Here is a 20835-nt window from a genome sequence, read left to right as displayed (position 1 = left end):
AATATGGGCCTTTGGAAATGACAGTTGGGCACTGTGCACTGGCAAAAAGCATCCACTGTGACCATTCCTCTCAGTAACTGACAAGACAAAAACAATTAACATTTGCTGTTCTGGATAGTGGCACAAAAGCAAGGCACTTTTCACTGGCAAACACAACACATTTCTTTCCTTAGGGAGGGGGCTATTTTGGTATATAACCATGGATCTAGCCGTGGCAAAAATAAAATAAAAATTTCACAGTCCCTCCAGGAACAAGTTATGCTTTTGGTCTGGTTCTGAAGGACTTCGCCAACATCAAGCAACTTAGCTTTTAGTGAGGTCAGCAACTGGCCTGCTGTGGCTGCTGAAGGAGGGGGAATAATTCTGGGTTTTTCCTTCACACTCCCCAGGTACAAATACCACTACGGGGGTGTACGTGGGCACGTGAGAACGCGCACAGCCAGGGATGTGGATGTCGCAGTCAATAACGGTGCTGAGCTGGGTTTTACAAGCAATAGCTACAACTTCATTTATGCTGTATAAATAATAATACGCTTCCTCACAGGGTCATGCTCTGGGGGAGGTGGCGCAGTCCTGCGTCCCTGCCGGGGCTCCGGCCTTGCCCTGGTTTGGTCCTGGGCCGGCCGAAGCCACAGGGCCCTCCCCTACAGACACTGACGCAGGACGTCCCCACGGCCCCGGCTGCCTCCGTTAAAATAACTGACTGCTCCAGCCCTTCCCTTAAAGACAGAGACTACCAGCCTGCGCAAGGGGCAAGATATGATGGCTCCACAAAAGCTGAGCTGCTACCAAGCTGTGTGACACTGAGGCAGGATATGCCAATCAAACACCATGATAAAAGCTACCCAGAAAGCGAAGAAACAAGCTCTTTTCACTTGTAACTCCGTGGCGAGGAAAGCAGCTCCCCATGACCACAAGTTCAAGCTAAGGTATCAGCCTCAGCAATTCTATCCTTGCTTTGCAGCAGCTCGTTACCACAATCCCGTTCTTTTCTTGGGAAAACAAGCTGCATTAAAAGGGGGCCAACCCCAGCTGAACTCAGCAAGTACAGAAGGGGACCGAGAGTTGGTAGAGCGCAGAAGATGCCACCTCCCTGCCTCAGGGGGCTGGCAGCATCACTGTTCCCAGGCAAAGTGTGCAAGACAGTTCATGAGCAAGGAGAAAAGCATCACAAAACACCAGAATTTGTCTCCAGTAAGTCCTTCAGATGAAGCCTGTCCTTTACAGCTCTGCTTTCAGTCCTTTCCATCCACCTTCCATCCTTCACGGTTTTGGTTTTGGTCCATCCTATCTTCCTCTCCTCCCGCGAGGAGCCTGGGCCATGGAGGCGGTAAGCTAAACAGTGAGTTAAAGCAGCCGCCTGTGCCAGGTACTCCTCTCCCCAGGAAAGGCAGAAGCAGAGAGACTGGAAGGACTACTCACACAGTTTAAGTTAACTATTACACTGTTACACAGTGCTAAATTGGGCTAGAGAGGTCTGTCTTGCAGCTATGAGACCTATGGGAAGAGGAGTTGATGGAGCAAGGAGCTCTGCCTAAGGGAGCAACCCTCACACTGGCCAGCAACACGCAGAGGCTGCTCCTCAGCAGCTTCCCCAGCTCACTCCCATTTAGTCAGCATTTTCTATTTCAGCTAACAGCATCGTGTTTTCTTCCCTTCCCTGGTGTGTAGTGTGCTTCCTTGCTGGCCTGCAGGGAACCGTGCCGTTGTGACCGAGGCACGACTGACGTGCGTTGCAGAGTGGGGTCACTCCAGCAAAAGCCTCTTGACTTGTCACACGTCAAGGCAGACTGTATTCCAAAAAGACATTAGAAGTCATTTATAAACACCACAAGACAATGTGCTCTACAGGAGTGATAACAGTCAAAATGTAATGCAAATTGGCAGCCGCATGAATGCTACTCTTCTGGCAAATGCTCTTTGTTACTAATACACTACATTTAAGTATCAAAAGAGAAAACAGGCTGTTAGACTAATCTTCTGAAACCACAAGGGACTGGTGATAGTTTATTTCTCATCTGAACCACACTGTTATAAGGATTTCCTCAAATAAAAGGAAAAAAAAAAAAAGAGAAGGCGTGTCGAAAAGCTTAACTGTATCCTTTGATGAGGAACCTTACCCGTCTCATAGAAAGGAAATGTTAACAGCGGCCAAACTTCATGAAATAAATAATTTACAACACTTTCTTTATGATATCCATTTAAGAATCATATTGATAAGAGCGGTTTTTATAATAGGCCTCTGTATCTTTTTGTAACTGAAAATGTATACACTTAGGGATAACGACAATCATGTAATCCACAAGGTCTTCCTATTACTGTATTTATTAGTTTGGTTTTTTTTCATTTAATCCTCAAGGAACAGGAGTTTGGCTACTGGTATAACATGGGCAAGCGGTATGGAAATATCTTTTTATGTCTTATTACCTGATGTATAATATTCATTTCACATTAGTCTTGTCTGGCAGTCTAATGTGTCTAATATCAGCCTTTTTTGTTCTACACAGTAATTCAATTTAGAGTAATTCAATGTATGTTATAATTGAAAACTGCAGCTCATTAATTTCTAAACACTCTTTGTATTTCAGACTACACCTGCTCCTTTGGCACATCCTCTATTTTGAATCCATCCACTTCTTCCTGAATAAGCTATGTTGCTAAGATACATGTGCTGTCACAGTTTCTTTCTTCAACATACTTTCAGTCCATAATCATACTTATTTAGCATAAATAAGACTAAGAGTGCAAAGCCTCCTAATCCTTAATTATCACTTGATTCAACCCCATGAATCAAGGTGAAAACAATTTTTAACCTGGAGGAATACTGGAGTTGTAACATGGACACACAACATTCTTGCAAAAATGGTGAAAACCTGCTTATGGACCACCTCACTGCAGAAAAATTATAAAATGAGGTAACCCCCAGTGTCCATCAGCACTCCTTGCAGACCCTGATGACCAGTTTTCTAGGTGCATGTGTGTCCATGGGCATAGCTGCACCAGCGCTGTGGGTCAAGGTCTACATTCATTTTATACAATGCAATTAGGCAGACTCAGAAAATGAGGTAGGCTGATCATCCTTCAAGTTAGTCTCTCTTGTAGGCTCCCACTATCCTTGCATAAATCTCTACTTAAATTGGGACTGATCTGAAACCTGCAATGAATGAAACAGAGTGGAATTGGCAGTGGAATTATACTCTGCTCCCAAAGTCAAATTATCAGTTATTATCAAATTATCAGTTTATTGCCACCCATAAAATCTTCTAATCCCTGATCACATTCTCAGAAAAGGCTCGTTTTACATTCTGTTGACCAGCGTTCCAATTTTCTCATTTCTCCTGTTCCACATATGGTTCATCTTTCCTATTTATTCCCTCTTAGTTTCCTAATTAGCATTTTAAAATGCCTCTGCCATGAAAATTTTCATATAAGAGCAGGAAGCATCCCATTTCCCTAGAAGAAGCTATAACTGTTAAAAATTCTTACTTAAGACAGGCACTCAAGAAACCATTGTCTCAAATGGTCAAACCCAGCATCTTTGAAACAAATTTAAATAATGTCTTGATTGGAAAACTGAATCATTTTGAATGACTCAAAATGGGGCTGGCAATGCAACTCCCCACCATAAATTTGGGCTATGCATATTTACCTTTTGGCGGAGAAGCAGGCACTGGCATGTGGACAGGTTATACAACTTCTGTTACACAGGAGGGACTTTGGGGTTTTTTTTTGTTTTGTTTTTGGGGTTTTTTTCCCCAGCAAGCCTGTGGTTTCTTGCAACATAATGTTTAGTTGATGGCTATTTTCAGTTGAAATGAAATACTCTAGTCCTAGGTCCCAATCAGTAACTCAAAGATCTGACATTTGGGATTTCAGAGGCATATGATCTTTGGACAGAAGCTCTTATTTTGAGTATAGGGCACATCGAAGCTAAAAGACTAAGTTTGGGGTGTACTTCCATTTCTTAAATTCATTCACAAAGAACAAAATTATTGGCAATGAACAAAATGTTTATCCAGCACAACTGCTTTCTTCTTAGTCATGTTTTTCATCTCATCTTACAGGGCAATTTTTTATTTGTACTGCCACCATCAGCTAGCACTTTAAGTGACACTGCACATAAGATTTCTAACACTGAGGTTGTTTGAATGTTCAACAATAAAAATTGCCCAAGAGAATTAATCCATAAGTCCCATTAAAAAAATTTATCCAGTAAGCTCTTGGCACTATCAACTTGCTGTGCAGTGAGTCTGCCTTGCAAACTCCAGTGTGTGACAAAAGTGATAGGCAGCTTCCAGGCACCAGGCTGCAGCGCTGCGGCAAATGCTAGCAAGGATTTGGACGCTGGAGTGAATGAGAAGCTGTCGCTTAAGAGACTGAGCACTTCAAATTCTGTGAAAGATAACAACACATGGTTCTTTTTGCAATTTTTGTGCATTTGTATGAAACACATCATTAATCTAATCATCAGCCAATTCACAGAAATGCCTGAATGCAAATGTAATTCATTATCACATTAACTTCGGGAAATGCTTCAAGACTTTTCCAGCAATGTAAAATCATCAGAAATCTTCAACCAATAAACTATTTGATACATGATATAAAGCATAGAGCTTTTAAAATATTTCATCATTACATGCAAAATGGAAATTGGGAATACAGCCTTTCATATTTTCACAGTATTCCTCCCCTCTTCTCTCAGGAAGGGGAAAAGCTGCTTGCCTCCAAGTACTACTAATCTAATTCACAAATTGGAAATCACATACACATATGACTAAGGTTTAATAGGGAACATTATACTTTTTGATACTAGCTCTAATGTTCCTTAGGCAAACTATTTCAAACTGCTGCAGCTCTAACCAAATGCAATAATAATCCCCACAAAAAAGCAATACAGTCTAAGTGCATTATAATATAAACTTCACTATTAGAAACACATTATCCTGTAGTTATCTTGGAAGTTGTATGAGTGTGAGGAATATCAGTACTAAAAGGACGAGGATTAGCGCAACATCTGTTCATCAACTGAAAATCAGATTATTCAGCGTGATGATTGTTACCTTGCTTAAACATTAGGACTGTAGGAACAGTGAATGCCAGAAGCAACACTGTTTCTAACTGCTGATGCCATGCAGAAAAAAGGTTAAATATGGAAAATTTTAATGTTCTAAAAGTTAATGATCAAAGGAAGACTTTGCAAAACTGTCAAGAGTTGCTGTCTTCACTGATGATGAGTGTGACAGGTTTGAAGTAGTAAGAGCAAGCAGTTTATTAAGCTTAGTAACAAAACTGCTCTCCTTTGTTCAAATTCAGAAAAGAAAAACATTCAGCTAGAGACTAAAACTAAGCATGAGAAGTTTTATCTGAAAATATCTTTTTTCTTGTGAAAGATTAAAAGGAATAAAACAAGGGCTAGAACAGATCAGCTTCTGCAACATTAACCGCAGGATAAATGGTTGTTCTTTTTTTCTTTCACAGTCTAATACTTCACTTAGGCACCTCTAACTACTTCTTTTTTTGCTACCACTTCTAAAACAAGCATTTCACTCTTCATGGGTCTTAAGGGTTTGGTAGCCACTTATGAATGAGCAGTTATTAGGGGAGCAGATGTGCCTGCCTATCAGGGGTTTCTCTAACCAAATGGGGCGTGACACACCAGACCGCCACAGCTCCATGTCCTTTCCATCGTACAGATGCCAAATGACATGTATTTGTACTTATGAGCATGTAAACGGCAACCAATGTAAAATGCTTTCCTCCCTCCCATCTAAACAAAAAGCAGCCCACCCCACCCCTTGCAAACAGTAAGGGAAAAAGGAGCTTATCTGAATAATGGTAGAGGTAAGTGGAGAAAATCCCTGGTAGTCAGCCTCTTAGCACAGATTTATGCAGGATACAGAGTTGCAGAGAGTATAAAACACAAGACATGTCAGATATTAGTTCACAGCTAAAGGTGCTACCAACTCCACTTTCCGCAGCCCTGGCTTTTCCTTGGGACTTTCATGTTCAACTAGTGACCAGACCTGACCCTGCCTAGTTTATGGGATTAGACACAATCATAGCCCAAGGTGATTATCACCAGCTATACAGTGTCACGTTATAAAGTCTAAGTGAGGTAAGAAACTTGTAAATAACAAAATTATCCTTTTATAGGGCTCTTAATTCAACAGTCCAGTCTGTTTCCTGTAGAAGTGATTAGTAATAGAAAATAATTAGGAGATGCCAGATGGGAGGAGGAGTTAAAAAAAAAAAAAAAGACTCAAAACTCGCACAGCTAAGGAAAGAGAACAACAAATGAGGGAGCTGCCAGCCAGCAACCCACTGCAGTCCCTCACCGTCCGGGAAGCTCTTTGCATAAGCAGTAAATGACAACCACGTGCTTGCTTTAGAGACTGCTCTGAAAGAGACCCACCTTCTCCTTTCTGAGGCCACTGCATGGATTATTCAGTTGTGAGAAGGCATAAAAAGTCAAGGGAAACCACAGGGTTGTTTTTTTTTAAAAAAGATTATAATTTCCTTACATATGACTATGAGGCTTCCCCGCCATATACCTAGGCAGCCCTTTGGGAAACCTCAAGTATAAGGCCCACAGGGAAGGTAAGCAGCAGACTCCTACAGCGTGTTAGGACTGAAGCCATGACAGCTCTCCGTTGCTCATCAGGAGTTGAGCTGGACCTCTGTTTCTGTCCCCCATATACTAAGGTCCACCAGGATGGGAAAAATCTCTCTCGCCCTGAAGAGCGCCCAAAGAAAGCTATCATCTTTGGCTCTTCAAGAGCTAAGGGACATTCCTTCCTCTCTCCCTGTGATCCTCCTTGCACTAGCCTATCCCAGTTAAAAAGGAAGGAAACTTCTGCCAGGACACATTAAGAGAAGCTAAGGCTATACGGTACTTTTTGAAAGGCATTAAAAATGTAACCAGATCCAAACCACCAAGCATTAGAAACCCTGGAAGAACCACTGGTGATGGTGAGGGCTTCACGCTGACTTACCTCGCAACACTGAGAAACACGGGAAAAGAATAATAGCTTATTCATTGCTAATGGTTTCATTTTATCAATAGCAACACAACCAGTATTCTTCAGATTTAATTGCACAGCAACTGTACTGCTTTACAGCCTTTTTAACAGTTATGTACACTATTCATTTTACAAAAGGCTCAATCAGGCACAGGGCATACACTGAGTGTAATTACTCCCCACACTTTGCTGAGGGTCTGGTCTGTGAGCCTGAGAGACCAGACCCCCTGATTTCACATGGCAGCTGCCTGTTCTCAGCATAATTAGACACTGGACTTTCTAAAGACTTTATCTTTGTGTACACATCTCACATACCAGATCATAAAAAAGCCACACTTACATGAAAAAGCAGAAAGTAACATTGTCCTGGTTTTGGCTGGGGTAGACTTAATTTTCTTTCTAGTAGCTGGTATAGTGTTATGTTTTGGATTTAGTATGAGAAGAATGCTGATAACTCACTTATGTTTTCAGTTGTTGCTAAGTAGCATTTATACCAAGACAAGGATTTTTCAGCTTCTCATGCCCAGCCAACAAGAAGGCTGGAGGGGCACAAGAAGCTGGAGGGGGGACACAGCCAGGACAGCTGAGCCAAAGTGGCCAAAGGGGTATTCCATACCATATGACATCATGCCCAGTATATAAACTGGGGGGAGTTGGCCTGGGGGAATCACTGCTCAAGAACTGACTGGGCATCAGTTGGTGAGCAATTGCATTGTGCATCACTTGTTTTGTATATTCCAATTATTTTATTATAGTTATTTTCTTCCTTTCCATCCTATTGGACTGTTCTTATCTCAACCCATGAGTTTTGCTTTTTTTTCCTGATTCTCTCCCCCATCCCACTGAGGGGGGGGGAAGCGAGCAAGCAGCTGCGTGGTGCTTAGTTGCTGGCTAGGGTTAAACTACGACAAACGTGAAAAGTCATCTCAGCAAGCAGTCAAGTGACTTGTACTCATGACAAAAGGCTGAAGTGGGATGCTGATCCTCAACTGTGCTTACCTGCAAAATAGAGGAAATCTCTCTACAGGAGTAGCATCGTGACGGGAAGCACACTGTGCATTTGAAATGGAACCTGACCTAAGCCACTCCTCACTGTCTGAAGTTTGTGGAGCCTTGTTTGTTTTGAACCTTGTAATACTAGACCAGCAATAGGCAATCAGGCTACCAACAAAAGCATGTGACTTTCATTTCACATTAATCCCACACATTATTGTGTGAGCATTAAATTAATGTGCTTTGGAGGCACAGGCATGCACACAGAGGCAGGCAGGTGAGGTCCTGCAAGGCTAACTGGAATCAGTTGGGATGCCATTTGTAACCCACAGGAACTAATAGAGCACAGCTGAGCACTGACCAGAGCTGGCAAGGAGAGAAGAAGAATTTGGCCTGGGAAAAACAGGAGAGTTATGGGACCATGTTTAGCATTAGAGCTGAGCTACAGGTCCAGTAAGAAACCCTTAAAAAACAAGCCTGGCTTGCTAATTTATCCTTTATAAGCACAAGATACTGCAAGAGAAAAACTAGATATTCTATGACCTGGGGATTAAATTAGCCAAGTTTATGCTTCATTTGGAAGCTCTGAATCTTACAACATGATCAGTTTACGTAATCTTTCTAGTGTATCAATTTTACTGCCACACTGAACATAAATAAAGGCTTAGGTTACTCTCAGTGATTATGAGTAGAAAAAGCACCCTGCAGTTTGGAGAAAAGAATTTTCTTTGTGCTGATGTCTGCACACTGGACAGCATGTTTCTCGGGTCTTAATAAACATATAGTTAAGTTAAAAACTTATATGTTTATAAAAAGGCATCATAACCATTTGCAGTCTTAGTTTGAACTGTACATGCCATATATAATGACATAAATGGCACTAGATCCCTACCACCATAAATGCTAATGCACAGAAAGGGAAGATAAAGAAGACTGAGGCTGGGGCAATCTCCGCAGAGTACGATGTTGCCAATATGTTGGAGCAGCTACCTAAAAAGTAGGCTTGTCTTTCATCCTGGTAGGAACTTTCTTGGTACTGACAAAATTGTCTGTGCTTTGAAGTCTCTGCTGAAAGATGGGCTAAACCCAGAAGAAATAAATAGAAGTTTTTGCCTTCCACAGAGTTATGTTTTATTTATAAATTACATTAAACTTACAGAGTGATTGTCATGGACACCCGCGCAGGGACTGGAAAGGAACATTTCTGAGAAAAGAGTTGACAATCTCCTCAAGTTAACCCATGGGATTCTTCAGTGCTCAGTCTCCTGTGTCTTTAAATGTACTTTAAAGTAAACATTTATTAGTTGTACTTTTAAAACCATTATTTCTTTGTTGCTACCCTTGTTATAGCTATGGCTTGTCTAGAGTTTTATACATTACACACCCATCTTTTCTAATAAAATTAAGTTAATTCGAGTAAACAGAACTTCCAGCATCAAGATTTCTTCACCCTCAAAGCACGCTTTCCTCCTGATTATTAAGACCACATCTTCTTTTTAGTTCTTATCAGTCCCAGCACTGGCATTACTGGGCACCAAACAGTGTTGTTCGAAGCTGTCTTCCTCCATCACAGACCCTGCTAAGGGGGCTTATGCTTCTACAACGGACTACTGTAACTTCCTCGGCTACATTTTCTGATGTCCTTTCACTGAAGATAAAAGAAGCTTTGGTGAAGGAAGGTTTAAAGCAGATCTTACTAACAGATATGACTGAGAGCAAAAGTAGAAAAGTAGTAGTGCCATTAATGAAAATACCAGTGTCAGTTCAAGGTTGGAAAGTGAGACTGGTCCCTCTGCAAACACCCTTGATTTTTTATGTGAAGGCTCTTATGAATCTGTTAGAAATGTACACAGAGGTTGCAATTAACTTTGTGATCTGGATTATCTTTGGAGGCAGGCTTAAAAGCATGTTTCCTACTAGAATGACACGGAATTACATTTCCAGATCTCTTTGCACAGGGTTGCAGACAATCAGCCTTCATCGCCCTGGAGGAAAAAATAGTATCACCACTAAGGTCATTAAAAATAGAACAAAAGAGTGCTTTTGTTCGGTGACTGCTGCCACAAACCTTCTCTCAATTCTTTCCATCTGCAGGAATCGAACTGAATGTAGTACAGTCTAGAAGGGGTCTTTAATTGATCTGCAGCCACCAAAGTTTCTTGAAGAAATAGCACTTATCACCAAACTAAACATGAATAAATGTGATTCAGTTGCTACCTTAACATTAACCTCAGCATTTCATTCTGAAAGACGGGATAACTCATACCTAATTATTTCATTTTCTCATAACAGATATTAAATCCTGATTAAATCACTCATACAACTTCTTACATTACTATCTCAAAAGCATGTCAAAATGAAAAAAAAATTCATGTTTTGCAGGGCTTTCAAGAAGGACTTTGATTTACGTATTTATGAACTTCTGAGAGCTACCATTTTTATAAAGTATTTAACTGAATCAAGTCATCTGCTCCAAGGCCATAATTACCTTTGAGAGTGGAGAATGTTCAGAGATCCATCAGTATTCAAGGCACGGGAGGAATAGTAAATCTTGTGATACTGCGTATTATTTCCACTTCCACACTAGGCCATAGAGACTCAATCCACATGGGAAGCCCTCTTTCAAATGCATCTTAGCCCTCTCTTAACACACAGACCACGATGGCTGCACAACTGAGTTCTGAACAATCTGCAGACTCTTCTGGGAACCAGCATTACCTTTTAGCATGGCAGCTAAAATATCTATTCAGAGCATTCGAGCATGACAAGCACTCTCCTGTTTTCACTCTCCACTCCTCCAGTTATCTCTGACTATTTATTAATTCTTTCATAGGTTATGAAAATCATAAATCATTAACCAGGAATTTTAATTTTAATTTTTAATATATACTTGTACATGGTAAGCAGTCATATTCCTTCTCATAATCAGTGAAGCACATGCTGCGCAGTCGATTATATTCTCATGCTTTTCCTATTAAAAACTGCATCTTAAATCACACCACAATATGGTCTCTTGTAGGACTCAGTACTTAGGAGCGTTGGGATTTGTGTCCTACAAACCTCATCTAACAATTGCATAATTTTTGTCTTTTCATCTTTTACGGTCTTTAAATCCTTCCCCTTTACCAAGGTTCATTTTTAATGTATTGCATATGACAAGCCACCCAACACATGCTGAATTCTTCTACTGTAAATTAATTGCTGAAAAGAGTGGGGAACAAATAAAGTATTATTAGCGCATGCTGGGAGGAGGCATCTAACACAAATCTGTGGCGTTCCCTGCTACTGCCCCACATCATTAAATTCAAGGCTAGGTGAAGTGCTCTTTAATATTTCATTCTCAAGTTTGGGATGTGTTCTCTAGCTGCCCAATTTCCTCCACTTGATTTTATGGCAGAAAGCGAAACTATGTTCCCACCAGCTGTTCCCCAGCCAGAGCCTATGTGTCTTTCCTTCTTCTGAAGGGTTTATCTTTCATACACCACCCACACAGGACTGGGCAACAGTCGCAGGCACAAAGTTTAGATTCGGATCTGAACAACCTCAGAGTCTGCAAATCTGGGAATGTATTTTGGCTCAGGATGATCAATGTTCAAGACCCAGACTTTTTCCTCTCTTTATGGAGGAGGAAGCATACAGTATAGGGAGAAGCTGTGTGGCTACAGTATAAAACTGACTGAGACGCATTAATTGCCAAATACTGTACCCTGCAGAAATTTTCATCCTCACCAAGGGGCTAATAGCCTAATGTTGTAGCACACAGATTTTGCTGTTTGGATCATAAGCCAATGTTTTATTCTTGTTGGATTTTGAATTATTTTCTTTGAGTTCTTTGTTAGAATTGTCAGTATCAATACAGTGATATCTCTTTATATTGGACAACAGGAATCACTCTGCCATCCCTCCCACCAGAGAGAAAGAAAAACTACTTGACCTATTTATAAATGTCCTATAAGAAAGCTTCCTTATATCATGGTTAAATGATTCATAATAAGGTAAATACTATGTTATTATTAATTGAAGTTTTCAAGTAAGTATCAATAAGAACCAGGAGCCTGCACAAAAAGGGTAAAATTACCTTCTGAGCAATTTAGTCAAGGATATGTATATTTTTCTTATTTCATTATTATTATTTTACCAAAGAAAGCTTATAAACTTGCAGAGAGATTGAGTCTTCTGTTTAAGTGGAGATGTAATCTCTCCTGTGTTCCTTGCTGCTAGCATGTTAACTTTTTATAGTAAGTAGGCTTTTAGAAAAGCCAGAGAAATATTTCCTTTCATCCAGTACTCATGCTTTAAATGCAAATTATTTGTCAAACAAGTATATATATCATCATTTCAATTTTTTTTAATAAAATTAACCACCAGACATGATTCAGTCCTCCAGCCGGTTATGTTCACCTCACTGAACCTGAAACGGTTCTCCCAGGCTGTCAAGGTGACAGCTTTAGTGGGTGTGCAAGTAGTCCAGTCCCCCAGGACAGTGATGGGAGACACCTGGGAAAGCCCTCCAAGGCCTCCTCTCCCCACCACTCCTACATTGCACATAGCCACCACCCCCCATGAGACATTCATCAAGGCCACCACCGTATCTCTCCCCCTTATCATGCTCTGCACACCCTGTGACTTACAGAGGAGGGAGAAAGGATTTGGCAAGCCTTAGCTGGACACTGGGGCTTGTTCCAAATGCTCAGGTTGCTACTGGGATCGGGTGTTGGCCATGGGGTTGAATGCCTTATTCTCCTTGGAGATTGGTTGGGTGAAGTGACACTTGGGACTCTCCGAGTCATCTTCCAGGAAAGACCCTGAGAGGTGTAAAGGCAGCGAAGATGTCACCTCTGTGCCACTCCTGTGCAGCCACGGGTAGTAATCCCAACTGGATAACAACTTCAATATTAAACTGAAATCTCCACATTTAACTATACTGTGATGTCTGTGTGCCTCATTGTCTTCACATAAACATGGTTCCAAGACAAATAAAGAGAAAAGGCTCAAAAGCTGGGTTTCAGGCCAGTAAACACCACTGCTGTTGAACAATGTTGCAGATGAAGCCACTTGAGTTCCTTATAACTTCCAGAAAAAGGGGGTGGGATGTTGCAATTACATAATTAACCTCTCTAAAGGTTTTTCACCTAAAATTTCAATCTGTGAGAAATATTTAGTAGTTCTTGCACTATTTCATGAAAAATGTTTCAAAACAATATGTATACCTTGTTGGTAAGTCTGACATAACACCGTGTAATCTATGGAAAAACCGGCATTTTTCGATAATAATAATTGAAATCCCTTTCCTATGAAAACTTTTTCAACAGTCTAAAAAATGCTGTGACAGAACAGAGTTCTGTTGTCACTTGAAAGTTGCTAAATGCAGGAAGAGTTAATTTTACCAAAGAAACCCAAAGCAGTGACTTCCAGAACTCTTACAGAAGATTTTTACCCAGGCTTTGCATTATAATGAACTCTCTATGATAACATGCAAAAAAATCCTTTTGAAACAGCATGCTGCAAGTCAGTGGCCATCAGGAGCTGTAACTGATAACTCACCCCTCTACTACTGGTACCTAATAGGCAAGAAATTGGATATTTAACATGGTCAGCTAGCTTTGATATCCCCACCAGTATTTCTTTTGTCAAAATGATCTGATAACAGTGAAGAGTCATACTTTAAGCTAAGTTGGGTACTTCATCTCTCAGCAAATTCAATGCAGGATGACAGACTCTGCTGGAGAAGGATTTGAAGGACCAAAGCTATGAGCCTCCTCTCTCTGTGGATTCTGTACGGAGCTTAGTTTTACTGTAATAGTCATGTATGTTGGAAATTGTCAGTGAGACCTTTCCTCCACTTCAAGAAAAACTGGAATCACAGACATATTTCTGATTGGAAAGATAAACAGATGATCCCAACTAAGGTTAGCATTTCTTCTAAGCTTTATAAGCATATTAGATACTCCTAATGTCATTCTGAAGTTTGTGAAATAGGGGAGCATCTCAGACTTTACACCTACACGCATGCATTAACACCTACACACATGTGAAAATACACTTTAAAAAGACTTTCATATGTCAGCTTTTCAATAAACAAAGTATTTAGCTTAACATGATGGAATTTACATTATGTTTTCTTTTTAAGTTTAGTCTCAGTCACACAAATGAAGTTTCAGGCAGCTGCTTTGTCTGTCTGATCCATTCCCAACCTCCTTTAATATTTCTATTTTCACCAGTTCTAAGATTTCTTTGTTGTTCATTTTTCTTTTATAATCCAGGACGCAGTTAGTTCTCAGCTGATACTGCAACTCTCTGAAGAGAGCAATCCTTCTTCATAAGTCTGGCTGAGGCCAAAAATAGCTCTGTCAGCTTCTGACAGGCTGAACTTAGCCAAGTGAAATGTTTTAACATTTTATCAACTTAATGAACAGTCTTATTTATAATGTGGACAACTTTACTGTCATTTTATGCAGACTGCTGAATAGATTATGGAATGCATTTGTTTGGGGAATGCTGAATGTGTTAAGAAACATAATTTTGGACCAAAGGGCAGTTGTCTTATAAACTGTAAACAACGTCAACAATAAATATTCTTAGCCTGTTTGAAAAAAAAGAGTGGCTTAATGGTAACATCTATAACTCTGAAAATACCTGAAGAAAGGAACCTCGCAATGATAAATAACTAACCTCCAAATCATAGAAATTTGCAATATGCAAAGATTACCATTAAAAAACCCTACAACCAGTTTAAATATTACTATTAATGCAATACTGGAAATAAATATGTAGACTAAATATCTGCAGATACCTTCAGCACTTTATAGTAGAAGGGGAGGGTTAAAAGCACAAAATAAAAAGGTCTAACAGAAAAAAGAGTGTGGGTTAACAATTGCTTACCCTCTTTTCTGCTACCTCATCCTCTCCTGTAGACTCTTTGCCATCATGTTCATCTCTCAGGGTTGGCATGTGTTTTTTGTGTGCTGGCTCTCTGTTTAAAGTTGTATATCCTATGTGTTCATAAATTGGATTTATTGTCATCTTGGCAATGTATTCAGCTGCCTTCGTTTCAATATAAAGAGTAATCAATCCATCTGTCACCAGGTCATGGATGGACTCAAAACGTTTCTCCCCAACAAAGTGCTTTCCATCGTAGTAGAGTCTGAAGTTTCTGGTTTGACTTCCAAATCTGCCTCAATGAAATGGGAAAGTTTTTTTTTAAAGAACAGTAAGCAGCATAAAGAAGAGTAAGCAAGCCTTTGCAAACAATAAAAAACACTTTATCACTTAATGCTGTGACTATGCTCTGTGTCTGGTCCAGATGAGAATGAAAAATTCAACCACTACTTAGCACAGATAGGAAGGACAGATCAACAACAACTGCAGACAGATAGCCAAAACAGTGACTGTCCCAGAAGGAGCTGTTTGTTCTCTTATTCTTTTAGCCCCTCCATTATACTGTGGAAAAACTGAAAATTACTTCACACTCTTTATGGCTTTTTTTAGTACTTTACTACTGCATCGCTGTAGTCAATTTGCTTGGCTCTGATATGAAGAGTTCTCATAATAGAGTCCTCTATTACAGTTGATCAATACGGAGTTTTGATGCCGTCTCGGACCTCTGCGCCCCTGCTTGCTTGCAGGAAGAGGCCATTCAGGGTTCAGCTGAGCTTCAGTGCCAACAATTACACTGAAGCAGAACCACTGCCAGAACTGGAGCAGCACAGGACAAAATGGCACAAGGGCAAGCATTCTTTATTCCTGGCCAAAGGCCAAGGACTAACTCTTCAAGCTTTGTACAAAAGTCCTTCTGTGTTATGCTTGTTAAGTCCTGAGCTTCAAGCAAATCTTTGTAATATACAGGATATATAACACGGAAGCTATCTGATGCTAGCCATTCTGCAGTTGGGGTGGAATAGGGTTTTGATACAGGCTCTTAGCAACGGTAAGAATGCCAATTTCACCTGAATATTAGCATATTTTCAAAAACTGTACTTAAGAGTCTGTAACAAATTTCTGCCTAAAAGCAATCTAAACATGTGAAAACACACCAGTGTTTGCACTTGGCAACAACCAACGCATTTCCTGCAGAGAAGATGGAGGCAAGAAGCTGCTTTCACAGCTCACTCCAGTGTTACTCCTTGGTCAGACAGCAGCAAGGGTGGCTGCTCAGGGTATCGTGCCCCCTTATGAGGTCAGATCTGCCAAATAAATGTTAAAACTGAACTTGAAAGGATGGATTGCTTTCACTTTACAATCCAATGCTTCACAGGAGATGTTAAGGAACAAAGTAAACCCTGGTGCTTTGCTGAAGTGGCTCCTTTTCAATGGGGTCTTGCCAAACAGGGGAAAGCATAATTTTAGACCTTGCCTCAGGTGAAATTTCTCGCAAATTTCTTGCAAATATGGGCAAAAACACTTGCTCTGTGATGTATACTTTTTTTCTTGTGTTCTGAATCAAAATGCCAACCTTCCCATCCCCCTATCAATAATCTGACAGTGACTATAACTTCAGGAGCTGCTATTTTTATGTAATGCTCAAATGTGAGGGGGTCCTCAGGAATCTCTGTCCTGCTCAGTATGAAAAGGGGACATGATGTGTATGAACTACCTGGGCATTTTACTGGAAATGAACCGGTACTTCTATGCACATTTTTATGCCACACAAACCAAAAGTCCACTGAATCAAACTGAAAAACAAGAAGTTACAAAATGACAGAAAGAAATACAGTTTTACTCAATGCTAATTTCATCACAGGATGCAATTCTGAGTGAATGTAAGTCATTCAGAAACTAGAAAGATAATGTCCTAAGCTACAGCAGAAGGGATAGGAACATGTTCAGGCCCATTCTTCAGAGCATCTTTCTACTCAACGTAGTGTGTGGCAAAGAAGCTTTGACCATGAGACGTACTCCTTGCATACCCTCCACTGTCAGAGGAGTCAGCATGAGCCAAGTGTGCTCAGCACTTTGCAGTGCCAAAGTGAGCAACCTTCACTGTCTTCTGCTCAAGTCAGTGGGAATAATGCACATGGAGCACATACAAGCACTATGATGTTAAAATTTGGCAGGAGAACTGAGTAAGTTTGAAGCTGAAGAATAATGGACCTTAAATGACAACATGCAATAGAATTATTTTTATTAAGAGATGTAGCAGGTGAACTGCTGCTCTAATCAGTAACATATGCTCTGACAGTACTCATAGCAGTTTTAAACAAGCTGAAGGTCACTTATGGCTCTTAGCTTTCTAGAAGAGAAAGTATTACACTAATCAAGAGAAGATAAGGCACAGAAAAGCTTCTCAGGGACTATTACTAAGTACACATGGTGTCTTGATTTTAGTAACATCCTTTAGAGTCTAAAACAAAGTTCTGAAGAACAAGATGGCCAAATGCAGAGAACAAACAAAAGTTCTTAAAGGATTAATCTTTTCCCATCAGGGTCAGTAGGTACACGGTTCTACCCCAGCTATGTTTTCCTGAGCAGCCCCTACGCTGTACATCTGTTCAGACTGCTGCACATGAAGCGTGTCTTTGAGAGATACTACAAGGAATAGGATTTCCAAAAGTACATAATTTTTATCCCACTGCTCCTGACCCACATTTCAGCACACGAGTATCTCATAGACAACATTCCACAGTTTTAATTCTTTAACAGCATCCCATGCCTAAACTCATCTCCCTCATCAACCTCACAAACAGACATAAACTTCCTCCTGTATGGATCTGGGGAACTGCACATCAATTTCTTTTGGCGTGTGTGGCCTTCCAAAGGTACATTCAACTTTCTCAATTTAAAATACATTAGGATAATTTAACTATTACCACTTAAAGAAAGGTATTTAGACAAACAAATTACTCCGCATCAGTGTCATAACCACTTGGAAAAGGTGCTTGCTTATCAGCTGCAAGAGGTGAACATTGAATGGTTTGCCTTTATCTGATTTCCCGTTTGTTCCAAATCAAACTTTTTTCTCTCTATTCATTTCTTATTGGATACGTTGTGGAGAAATGTATTGTTTTTCAAATAGAATCCTATTAGCAACAAGGAGGAAAAAAAAGAACCCCAAAACCCCACAAATCAATGAAACACCAATCTCTTACAAAGATGGTACCATCAATAATGCATCTTGGAATCCTATTTTATTTCTTTCAAACTCATTTAAATTTCTTTCTGATCACACAATGATACTATTCTGATCAAATTACAATATAAATGCAAACATACACGTCCAATTGCAAATGATCAATTAAAATTTCATCTTCAGTCCCTTCAGTCTTACTTAAAACTATGGTTTAAATTTTTCCATTAGCAAGAATATTTCCTTATGTTTACTTTCAATAACATTACTGCAGCCTGGTTAACTATACATTACCGTGGCAACTAAGTAGAGCCAAGATCTGATATTTCAACTTCCTGATGGTCTCTTCCTAAAGGCAAGCACCAGTACCAGCTGTTTTTTGTTTAAGAAATAGAAAGCAGGACACAGATAATGTATGTTCTCTTTTGGTTTAAACACCAGAACATTAGATGTTTTTCCAAGAAAAAGAAATAGACCTCTGACATGTCAAACAGCCTCATTGTGTCCACTGTGCATTTGTTTGCAAGCAGCAGGACTACAGATAAAAGACTTTTTTTTATTCCAAGTTGTCTGAAAAGCAATCACTCTGTCTAGTCCCTTTGGTTGCCAGTGGGGCAGAGTGGATAACGTGGGAAAACGTATTAAGTGGCAGAGCAAATGTGGCTAGCAATAAAGGACTCAGGAGTTGAATTAGGTATCATAGCATGAGAGAGAGAGAGGCTTCAGGCTCAGCCACCTACTCTGTATGCAGCATTCACTGATGAAACAAAAGGAAGAAGTGAAAGACTGAGAGCCCATCCGTACTTTCTTACCATCTAAGAAGATGGATTTTACAGTCCACACACAGAATTGTACAGTAGCTATTCACCTCTTTCACAGGCTATTTTATGATGAGAAGAGTATCTAGACAAAAGCATTATTTAAAATGTGTAGCTGCAACCAGACCACAAAGTTAATGCTCCTCAGGGCTGCTCGTGTCCTCATTAGTTTCAAGCAACTTCAAACACTGAGCTGGGAAATCTTAAGTTCTGTACATGTGCCTGAAGGTCACTTGGACTTAATCTTCCCTTGAAGAAGAAGTGTCTTAACGTGCTTTGCAGCCAGAAGGTAGAAGTCTCACTTAAAATTAGGTGCCAGAATTTCAGCTCTAACTTCTGAAAGCTCTCAACCAACACTCCGTAAAAAGCCACAGAAATATAAGCGATCTTGCAATCAGGAATGTCTCCTAATCATGCTGTGTTCATGTGAAAGAAAAAAATTATTCCACAGATCCTCTTTTGGCCCATTTCCTTGTCAAAGAAACACAAGTCTTGCATGCAGCCAAAACCTCTTCTACACAGTTATCCCTGAAGGTCTCCAACTCCTGAAAACAGCTCATTTTTGGGTTTTGTTTTTTTGGTTTTGGGGGGTTTTTTTGTTGTTGTTTTTTTATTATTTATTGGCAACAACATTTCTGAGGATGGCCAGGGAACTGTGGAACTTGCCATCTTCCCAGAGTATTTGCCTGACAAATAGCATCATCTCCAAAACCTCAGCAGTAGTTCACAAGAACACAATACGCATAAATGAAATCAAATGCATTAGGGATTGAATGTAAAGGTGCATTTTACACAAGTGGAGACAAAACCCCCTCATTGTCTGATATGGCTGGGAAAGATGGCAGAGTACAGTCACTATAGATAGTTTTTCTATGCCATTTGGAAGGGCAGCATTGGCTAGCCAGCTGACTGTTGCTTGATGAACATTAATTAGGCATAAAGTTATCCCTAAAACCTGATCAGACCCATGCACTGGCTGAACACATGGAAATGCATGGCTTAATTCAGCATGGAAAAAGTGTGGCATCCTTCAGAACAGAAAACAAATGCCAGAGCTGGAACTGCAATGTGCCTACCCCATGCCAATGCAGACACAACCTTCAACTCGCTCTGTCTAATCAGGATCAAGTAAAAAAAATCAGAGCTGGTGCGGTATCATTGACAACAGCTTCCCAGCAGTCTCTCTCAATCGAGACTGAAGACCGTTTACCTGCATCACTGCCCAGAATCACTGCCCAGACTTCCTTGTCCAAGAGGGAAACAATATCATGCAAATAGCTTGCTGCAAACAGCAGTCAGTGAGGACCAGAGCAAAGGCACTTTTCCTGTGGATCATGAGCACTGTCAGTGACAACACAAGTGAAAGGGAGACAACTGCTCTAGGGCATCGGCAGCAGGTAACAGCTGCTGAAAACAATGAAGACTGAAAGTGTTACCAGCTGTTGGTACCTGTAATGGTGTGTTTCACAAATAAATCTAACAAAATAATATGAAAAGTCTTCTTTTGTCTCAATGTCTTATTTTACTTTTAACAGCTGATTTTCACCATCCCAAACTCTGAACAAATGTCAGCTGTTCAAGGACCATGTATGCTATTAATATGCAGTAAGATCACTTAACGCTTAAGAACACTCTTAATGTTCTTGATCAGTGACAGATCATTTGAAAATAATCTGTTTGGTTCTGAAAAGAAGCTCTTGTACAGATGTATTACCTCTTCTTAGCACTGTGCTTGCATGCCCTATTCCATTTAAGTCCCTGGAACTGATTAGATGATTGAATCAGAATCAATACCAATGTTGTGGGCAATGGTTTACTGCTTTTTCTACCTGATGAAACCTCCGTGCTTCCTGGGAAAATACTTATTGCGGTTAGTAAGACGCATCTGAAGTCTATACACACATGGGAAAGTAGTAAGAGCCTGATATCTTCTCTTTAAATG

At 40.2% G+C, this 20835-nt stretch overlaps 1 protein-coding gene across 1 annotated transcript in view; it reads right to left on the bottom strand.

The window, feature by feature from the left end:
- CHN1 (chimerin 1) overlaps nucleotides 1–20835 on the bottom strand; it is a 105547-nt gene that overhangs the window by 38646 nt on the left and 46066 nt on the right. The window contains exon 7 of the mRNA XM_052792133.1: nucleotides 14895–15183. Within this exon, the coding sequence (XP_052648093.1) occupies nucleotides 14895–15183 (289 nt within the window). The remainder of the gene's footprint in view (nucleotides 1–14894; nucleotides 15184–20835) is intronic.

Source organism: Harpia harpyja, chromosome 7, assembly GCF_026419915.1.
Source record: "Harpia harpyja isolate bHarHar1 chromosome 7, bHarHar1 primary haplotype, whole genome shotgun sequence".
Lineage (NCBI taxonomy): Eukaryota > Metazoa > Chordata > Aves > Accipitriformes > Accipitridae > Harpia > Harpia harpyja.
The sequence above is the reverse complement of the archived record's forward strand: the minus strand, read 5'-3'. Positions and strand labels throughout refer to the sequence as shown.